Source organism: Rhododendron vialii, chromosome 4a (assembly GCF_030253575.1).
Source record: "Rhododendron vialii isolate Sample 1 chromosome 4a, ASM3025357v1".
NCBI classification, from domain to species: Eukaryota; Viridiplantae; Streptophyta; class Magnoliopsida; order Ericales; family Ericaceae; genus Rhododendron; species Rhododendron vialii.
The window spans coordinates 43,693,130-43,702,376 of record NC_080560.1 but is presented as its reverse complement, the minus strand read 5'-3'; the positions used below and the strand labels follow the sequence as shown (position 1 = coordinate 43,702,376).

The window sequence follows — 9,247 nt, the reverse complement described above, 5'->3', positions numbered from 1 at the left end:
GCCTTTCTAGCAGGGCCAGTTAATGAACACCACTTCTCTAGTCTTTCAGAGCCACATGGGCTGATGTCAGGAGGGTCATATCGTTCAGAGATGTCACTTCGAATGTAAGAGAGGACAGCCTAAATATCAGTAGATATTTATGGAAGGTTCCACAATCGTCCAGGTTCGGCGGGACCCGCGTCCAGCATACGAATTATCCTAGCGTATGACATCCCGGCCGAGGCACACCCTGGCCGAACAAACGGAAGTTCGTATCCGTGCGCTTGATAAAGCCCCGAGCGAACTCATGTGTCATATGTTCGGATGTTGCTTATAATTGTTCGGTGAAGCACTCGTGGTTCTGTCTATCTTTCGGCCCAACCGAAGTCCAGACTTATTTGGAGGCGAACCGTGATAGCTTGGATGATGAGTCAAACAACGTGTGAACCCTCATCGCCCCTTTTGGACCTGGTGAACCTTCGGATATTTCGGCCCCCTACAGAAACGGGGAAAAAAAATGTTACAACAGGTCTCTGATTCATGGAGATGAATATTTTTCACGTCAATACATACCTTGATATTGTTTTGTCAACTCCACTTCACTCCACATCACGTTTTCTTCCTTCAATTTGGAACATACTCCATATTTTCACTTCCTTTTACATCGAATTGATTGATATGACATGCAACTTATTTATATTGTGTGGATTTTGATTTTTTGAAGGGTCGTATATAAGCTTCAAATGAGTCAAATCCAACTTCATAATATTTATTTTTTATCTACAGAAAATAATAAAATGGTATCCGTAGCCACTTTTGAGTTTTGACTTATTGAAATGACAAAACTATCTTAGGATGTAGCTATTGAGAATGCTAAACCATCATTGAAATATTGATATAAGGTAGTGTACTACACTGTGTTTTATAAGAATGGTTTTGGAAAGGAATAAAATGGTTATTCCTAAAAATTTAATTAGTAGGGATCCTTCACATAAATTGGTGAATGATGCTGCATTTGTATGTTAATTTTTTAGTAACCTACAATTCGAAATGAACATATAAGCAAATTGTTTCATTCTAATTTCATTTAGCAATCGATTAACACAAACAAATAACTATCGCATGTGTGATGAATTCCCTTATTCTATATGACTACACGTTGACTTATAAGTAAATTGTAAGTTCGTTAGTTTCAGCATGGATGATCTGCTTTTGGCCGGAGCAGCTCTACATGGTAGGGGAATAGTCGAGGTGTACGTAAGTTGGTTCGGATACTGTAATCATGAAAAAAAAAGATTTTATTGATTGGCTGCAATACTTACGTGGTTATTTTTAATCGAAATGCACGTAAATTGACCTGGGCATACGGTTATAAAAAAGAAAGAAAACATATACCAGCTCGGTTATTTATACGAAAGGAGTCGACTATTTGCAACCACAAATTTCCTAAAAGTAGTCTGTTTATACTATGGTACACATTTCATTTGCATATGAAAACAGGCTACGTTAAGGAAATTTGTGATTTCAAATAGTCCGGGCCCTGTACGAAATGGTTTCACACCACCGCCACGGGTACAAGAAAACGACGTCGCAACCGGCGCTTACAAAGTGCCGAGAGCAACAGCAGGCGTGGAAGATGAACAGTACGAGTTAATTACTTCACTTGGATTCGAGCTGCTGTGTTCCTCTCGCTACAGCACAAGGTGAGTTTGAGTTTGCTCGGCAAGTTCGATTTCGAGTTCAATCAACAACTAACGATGTTGACATTCCCTCTGCTGCAGATCCAAAGCCAAACGTATACACAGTCTCTCTCTCTCTTGATCGGAATCAGAGGCTCACTAATTATTTCCACTGAATCGCTTCACTAAAAGCATTCTCATTTGTTTCTACTTCAATGCGGGGAGTCCTCCAATGGAGCCGAGGTATCGTTTTCTATCAGAATTATTTTGTTTTGTTTTGTTTTTTTTTTTCCAGCGTTTTCAAATCATTGTGCCTTTTGTGTTTTTGCTTTCTTTGGTGCTGAGTAATCGTTATCTAGTTTAGCATTTTGGAATCGCCTTTGTTGCTTTATTAAAAGCAAATCCTTTTCCTCTTGGACTTTTTTTTCCCTTCTTAATTAATTCTTAGGAAAGGGGTATGGACTACTGATCGAAATTAAGTTAGATGAGATCATGTCCCCGAGCCGGCCCGGACTTTTTAGAGGCTTAAAGCTAAAATTAAAAACGAGACCTTGGACCATTATAGGGGGTAAAAAAGTAAGAGGGCCCCTGAAATTCAAATTTTTTTGGAGGCCTAAAGCGGCCGCAACACAAGCTTTAGCTCAAGGCCAGCTCGGCTGGCTCTACTGATGTCCCTAAGAAACTGAAAGTTGAAAATTTAAAAATTGATTAAATTACTCTCTTTTTTTGGTACATATTAAATTACTCTTTAAATAACTCTTTTTTTTTTTTTTTTTTCTGATACTTAGGAAATTCCTCTTTGAAGAACTCTCAATTAGTCTTAGCAATTACTACCATTTAGGAATGATCTCAAATTCACGGTTTTCAGAGTAGCCTCACGTATATTCTGTGTGCTTTCGTTGCATTTCAATTGACGGATAGAAATTAAAGGATTTGGCACTAATTTTTCGATGAAAACAGCTTAAATGCAGAATTAATAGCTTATTTATGATTTTGAATGTTAAAATTGGGAACTTTGTCATAATGGCTTTGAGATGGCTATTTGTTATGTAATGGTATTGGTTTGGAATCCTTCATGTCAAGGACTGAAGTTCTACAAAATTCATATTATAATCACTTCTTAGTTCTTCCACATCTAATTGAACTTCCACTTTTGCTTCAAATATGTCGACTATAAACCTCAAAGCCCTTCATTTTGGAATTCATATCTATCCAACGGAGCATTAGTTTCATTTTTCTTTATAGTATTTCAAAGGATGGCAATAAGTTCGTTTAGTGTATGTCTATACAGATGCCTATTCACATTAACAGCTTTATCTATGGAAGCCAGCAACTGCCGAGTACTTGGTTGTTTTCCTTCTTGCAATTTTCATTTTAAACTCTAAGCATTTCCGCAGATCACTTTCAGTTAAAAAGCAGATGAAAAGGTACTGGTGGGGCTGTGTGTGCCTATGTGAATTTATTCATCATGTAACCAAATGGGAGTGATTTACGCAAGTAATTCTTAGCATATACTTATCGGGAATGAGGAAGTGGTCTGGAGCCATGTTCGCTTTGGCACTTGGTACCATTTTGGTTCTATGCTACAGCCTTACAGGGAAACAACCTCAGAAGCAGTCAGCATACGATTTCTTCAATAACCACCCACCTGATAAATCTCCTGTTATTAGTGGTAGCGATAAAGTCAATTCATCACATACAGAAGTGAAAAGGATCCAAAGTAACCTCAAGAAAAAGCCCCACTTTGTTGATGTTGAAGGGCTAGACGACCTGTACACTTGGAAAAATATTTCCAAAGACGAGTCCAAGGCGTTGCGTGTATGGGGAAAAATGCGTTCTTTACTCTCTAGGTCGGATGCTCTTCCTGAAACCGCTCAAGGGATCAAAGAGGCTGCCTTTGCATGGAAAGAGCTACTGTACACTGTCGAGAAGGAAAAAGCCTCCAAGTTTCCTGTGACTAGAAATAGTAGTAATGTTATGGAACGTACAGATTGTCCTTACTCTGTCAGTGTATTTAATTCAACAATGTACAGCAATGGAAATGTTCTTCAGATTCCTTGCGGTTTAGTTGAGGATTCATCAATAACGGTCATAGGTATACCAGATGGGCATGGTGTTGGATTCCAAATTGATCTCATGGGCTCACAATTTCCAGACGAAGGAATTCCTCCTGTAATTTTGCATTACAATGTGTGCATGCCGGGGGACAATCTTACGGAAGAGCCAATAATAGTCCAAAACACATGGAGTAATGAACTAGGGTGGGGCAAAGACGAACGATGCCCTGATTATGGGTCCTCTAATGCCCAGAAAGGTATGTTGCTCTACCATATATTCCGAACTTCAATTTTGTTATTCAATGGCATTTTGTAATCTCACAATCTTCAAGTGGGTCACATACTTGTCATATTATCCATTTTCAAAAAAGGGGTAAAAAAGAACAGGCCAATTACTTCTATGTAACTAAATACAAGGCTTTCAGTCCTTCAACGTTAGACGTGACAAGTCTTGGCACGCCCGCGCTCACATCTCATGCCTTGGCGAAAAAGTGCTAAACACTAGGGCCTTTATGTCTTGTGGCCTTTATTGTATACGGGCGGCATTCCCTTAATGCCTTTTTGGTAACATAATATTTTACTTTTCAAGAAAATAATCAGCAATTTAACATGATTTGGTAGTTATAGTTGATGGACTCGTGAAGTGCAATGATCAAGTTATCCGAAGTACAGTGGGAGGGAATTCAAATGCAAGTCATCCTGATAGCAACAAATTGACCAATGTGTCCGCTGGGAGTGCTCATGCAAGTGATAATTTCCCGTTTGTTGATGGAAATCCATTTGCTGCAACATTGTGGGTTGGATTAGAGGGATTTCATATGAATGTGAATGGAAGGCATGAAACATCTTTTGCGTATAGGAAGGTGAGGTATGGGTTTACTTGTAATTCATCCATACAAAATACTGGATAGTTTATTGTGACGTGTGATCCTAATAGGATTAAATATTTCCACCATGAATGCAAATTTCTACGAGTGCAGAAACTTGAACCATGGTTAGTTGGTGGAGTCAAAGTGGCAGGTGGTTTCGATCTCATATCCGCTTTAGCGAGAGGATTGCCTGTTTCCGAAGATTTTGATTTGGTTATTGATATTGAGCGCCTCAAAGCTCCACCTCTTTCTTCAAAAGGACTTGTAATGCTAATTGGGATATTCTCCATCGCAAATAATTTCGACCGTCGTATGGCACTGAGGAGGTCTTGGATGCAATACGAGGCTATACGCTCTGGCAATGTGGCTGTCCGCTTTTTCATTGGGCTGGTAAGTGAGCATTGCCAACTGGCAGCAGTGCATTTAATTGTACAAATATGCTTTTCATTTTCTTCCATTAGCATCAGACTTTGTCTGAACAGGAATCTAATAAGGTTGCAATTTTCCATTATGAATCGCTTTTATCTGTATACAAAAGCGAAACCTAGTGCATTAGGCTCCCAGCTGATGTGAGGATTGCAGGTTCAGCTGCATGTTCATGGTTCAACCCTCAAACCTGTGCCGCTACAATGCTAACAGCTAGCCTACCATTGGGCGAATCCTCCCTTTCGAATCTCTTAATATTTATTCATGCATGAAATATAAGATGATAGCTTGGCTTGCACGCAGAGCTGGACCTACCTTGGGGCACGTGGGGTCATGTGCCCCCACTCAATTCCTTTTTGTAAAAAAATAAAAATAAAAATAAAAATTCTGGTTATAAATAAAAGAGGATTAATTGGCTTGAAAAAACCACATATATTTCAATTAGGCAAAGACTCGGTGGATACCCACAAGAGCTCGATGCCCAACCTGCTTGGTTAGTTGGTTTCTTTGTTATCACCGGTTGCCGTCACATCTCACCGTGGCAGGACATACATAGGAAAATTTAGCGATGAATACTTAGGGTTTTGTGCATATGTTTAGAAAATTTTGTATATGAACTTTTGAAAGCAATTATTGACCTTTTTGCATAATGATTAATGTTTAAACCTATTTTGATATAATTGTGCTTGATTGTAAATTTTGGTTTAAGATGGTGAATAATAGGTGCCCCCACCATATAGAATTTCTGGGTCTGCCACTGCTTGCATGAACTACTACTGTAGTCTAAAATCTACGTCAGGAACTGTGATTCCCTTCAGTCAGGTGTGGATTTGTGTTTCTAATTTTGAGCACTTTATCTCTCATTTGACTCCACCTGCGTCAATTGAAAGTAGGATACTGGAAAGGCCTGAGATAATTCAGTTACACAACTCATGTCTTGATCAATCAACTGGTATTATAGCTATTGAATGGTCTCAAATGTCATGAATTCATATGTATAGTTCTGATCCACCGTAGTTTTATTTTGTAGCCTTTATATGTCTTGGGAAAACATTTCATAGTTAAGATTTCCTGCCAAGGCATCTGTCCTAGTTGTGTTTGTTAAAGATATTAATGCAAAATTTAAATTTTGGGTGAACAACTGGATATAAGTGCAAATATAAATACCTATGTGGTTTTCTTTATACGTGTTTTCCAACATGCAGCATAAAAACAAGGAGGTCAATTTTCATCTGTGGAAAGAAGTTCAAGCATATGGAGATATTCAACTGATGCCATTTGTTGATTACTACAGTTTGCTCACTTTAAAGACAGTTGCGATATGCATTTTAGGGGTAGGTACATAATTGTTTGGTAAGCAAAAAGTGGTTGCTGCTGTTACTTATTTTTTAGCTTATTGATGCAAGCATGATTGTTGCCATGGTCCCTGGAGATCTATTTGGTGGATGTTCTGATTAATTTTCGAAGTTCTCAATCTTGCAAAAGGCTGGTGTTTGAACCCCGAGACAAACAGTTAAGAGGCCAAACTACTCACCACTTCAGATGGACCCAAGTTCCACTTCTTCTCAACATTTTTCAAACTTCCATTGGTCCATCACAACCTTCGTATAATTGTTTACCACAGCTCCTTATTTTCTTTCAGTTCCCCAGAGCTATTGTTGTCCCAGAAGCGTAAAAGCATTTCTCAGATGTGTTTGATTATTGACTTACATTATGCTTCTCCAGACACATACTAAACGAAATCCACAAATGAAATTATCTTGTAGGTTGTCTAGTAGTACTTAAAATTCTCTTATCATAAAGTAGGAGAGGTCAAATTTCATTATTAATTTGTTTCCTTGGCTTTTGGAAAAAGGGAAAACAATTCTATAGAATCCAATCTATGTTAAGCCTTTTTGGACAACGATAGAACAACGTAGTAAGCATGACTTTAAGAGAGTAGGAGCTCTCTTGTTTGTCTGTTCCTTCCCTTGTATGATTTCCTACTATGTTTAGATATGTGAGGTTTCATGGCCATAGTGAAATAATGTTGTAATTTGTTTGAGATAACTACGCTTGATATATGGTCAAAATTGATTAGTTTTTACTTTGGCATACCATTGACCTGGTTATAATCAAAACAACAAGGACGTTATAGCTGCTGCTATTGTTCATTTTTTGGTTGCTCTAGGTCCATAATTGAGTTATCTTCTTATGAACTTTTTTCTCCACGACTTACATATGAGGTTCACCAGTATTTACTTGTTCTTTTGCAGACTGAGATTCTGCCTGCCAAATATATAATGAAAACAGATGATGATGCTTTTGTTAGAATAGACGAAGTTCTTTCCAGTCTGAAAGGGAAGGTTTCTGATGGTCTGTTGTACGGCCTTGTATCCTTTGACTCGTCACCCATTAGAGACAAAGATAACAAATGGTATATCAGTACTGAGGTATCTATTAAGATCTTAAACTCCAGTTTAATTTGTATATGATGGTATCGCCCTCTTTACGTGTTTATTTGATTTGACAAGAGGTCTGTTGGCAGGATTGGCCTCATGCATTATATCCACCATGGGCCCACGGACCTGGTTATGTAGTTTCCAAAGACATTGCGAGATTCATTGTCCAAGGCCACTGGAAAAGAGCCCTACCGGTATGACTACTGACTACTGAGGTCCTACCCGTGGATTTATTGTACAGGCTGGACATCTAGTGATCCAAGAGTTTTAAAGATCACTCAAAATGTTAAATGAATTGGGATCGTAAACCTCTTCCTGGAAATATTTGAATTTGTACATCATTGTGAACTGCAAAGCATGTGGCATAGAGTTCTCGGTGAAACCATGCTATTATGTCACCGTCTTATTTTCAACTTCTGAACTTATATTTCTGAGCTCATATACTAATGTCTTTGCAGCTTTTTAAATTAGAAGACGTAGCTGTTGGCATATGGGTGGATCAATTCAAGAAACAAGGTCACAAAGTGCAGTACATCACCAATGTACGCTTTCACAATGCTGGATGTGAGTCAAATTATATTCTTGCGCATTATCAAAGCCCAAGGAAGGTGTTATGCCTGTGGGATAAGTTACAGAATGACCATAAGCCCGAATGCTGTGAAGATAACCCTGAGGTGTAGCTCTGGAGGAAACAGATTGCATTGAAGTTTCTGCATTATTTCTATGGCAGATTTTAGCTCAATTTGTCAGCATCCTTTGGTGTTGCTATATTGCCATGGTAAGTGCTGTTTCGTGTATCTTGTTTCAATGCTTTTCCATTTTGGTTTCATTTACCTGGTCTCATTGCATTTGTTGATTTGTTAAAAATGTACTGTAAATTCTTTTGTTGGGATACTGGACAACTTTATCTTCTGTACTATTTAACACATACAACTAAATCATTTTGTTGCTTTAAGAAACCCTTGGAAGGTCAATGGTTTGTCTAACTTATTAATTATGTGCCACTTAAGAATTGGAAAAACAATTTGTGGGTAGAAACCATAAACCTGTGACTGGTTAGAACCATAGATCTGCATTAATTTTGTTCCATATCTCATCTTAGCTTAAGTGTCATTTAGTGTCAACATTTCATTTCTTCGGATACTTTCTCAACTGGTATTCAACTTTTACTATGTTTGATGACCTTTTCTTGGGGAAAATTCATAAGTAAGGAATAGTGAGAAAAATAGTGGGATGACTTTAAAAAGATTTTTGGATGCATATCAAAACGTGGCCTAAGCCGAGTCATATCCCTTCTTTATTTTCCATCACACAGTACTATTTGAATAGACTATTCATCCAACCCTAGCTAGTAGCTACCTAGGATGAAACATGTGTTATAAAATCACAGAGACAAACACCTAGAAGGGTCTAACTTCTTTTTGTCCAAGCATAATTGTGGCCGAAGGCATATTCGGTATCTGGAGTGGCAGATGCAAGCTGGTGTTTACTTTTTTGTACCAACTCTGATGAAAGCTATGTTTTGTTAAGAAAAGCAATTTTTATTGGATAAATGTGAAGATGGATGGATAATCATTCCCTTTGTACTAATAAATTTGAGCAGCCTGGTGTTAGGTTAACATGGTGCAATTTTCGCCATGTGTTCACACAAGACCTCGAACTACTCTAATAATTTTCGCCATGTGCAATTTTCGCCATGTGTTAGGTTAACATGGTGCAATCTCCAATATACTGTACCATAAGTCTATGACTAAAAGGTTTGTTCCTTCATAAGGTCTCAAGGTTCGAGATCTTTT

At 38.1% G+C, this 9,247-nt stretch overlaps 1 protein-coding gene across 5 annotated transcripts; it reads left to right on the top strand.

Moving 5' to 3' along the window:
* Positions 1 to 1,521: 1,521 nt before the first annotated feature.
* Positions 1,522 to 8,425, top strand: LOC131323118 (hydroxyproline O-galactosyltransferase GALT3). Of its 5 annotated transcripts, XM_058354751.1 has the most exons (9): positions 1,522 to 1,682; positions 1,761 to 1,901; positions 3,056 to 3,972; positions 4,337 to 4,578; positions 4,696 to 4,974; positions 6,216 to 6,344; positions 7,266 to 7,442; positions 7,538 to 7,645; positions 7,910 to 8,425. In XM_058354751.1, exons 3-9 carry the CDS (start codon positions 3,183 to 3,185, stop codon positions 8,129 to 8,131), a joined length of 1,947 nt encoding a protein of 648 aa, XP_058210734.1. In that variant the 5' UTR covers positions 1,522 to 1,682; positions 1,761 to 1,901; positions 3,056 to 3,182; the 3' UTR covers positions 8,132 to 8,425. The 5 variants fall into 5 exon arrangements, with proteins under 5 accessions (XP_058210734.1, XP_058210735.1, XP_058210737.1 ...); XM_058354752.1 differs by having other exon boundaries at positions 1,522 to 1,901; positions 3,067 to 3,972; XM_058354754.1 differs by having other exon boundaries at positions 1,522 to 1,901; positions 4,343 to 4,578.
* The last annotated feature ends 822 nt before the right edge of the window (positions 8,426 to 9,247 follow it).

Coding starts and splice junctions, on each gene's coding strand:
- LOC131323118 (XM_058354751.1), top strand. CDS start 3,183: ATGAGGAAGTGGTCTGGAGCCATGTTCGCTTTGGCACTTGGTACCATT. Junction 3,973..4,336: donor GTCCTCTAATGCCCAGAAAG/GTATGTTGCTCT, acceptor ATGATTTGGTAG/TTATAGTTGATGGACTCGTG. Junction 4,579..4,695: donor CATCTTTTGCGTATAGGAAG/GTGAGGTATGGG, acceptor CTACGAGTGCAG/AAACTTGAACCATGGTTAGT.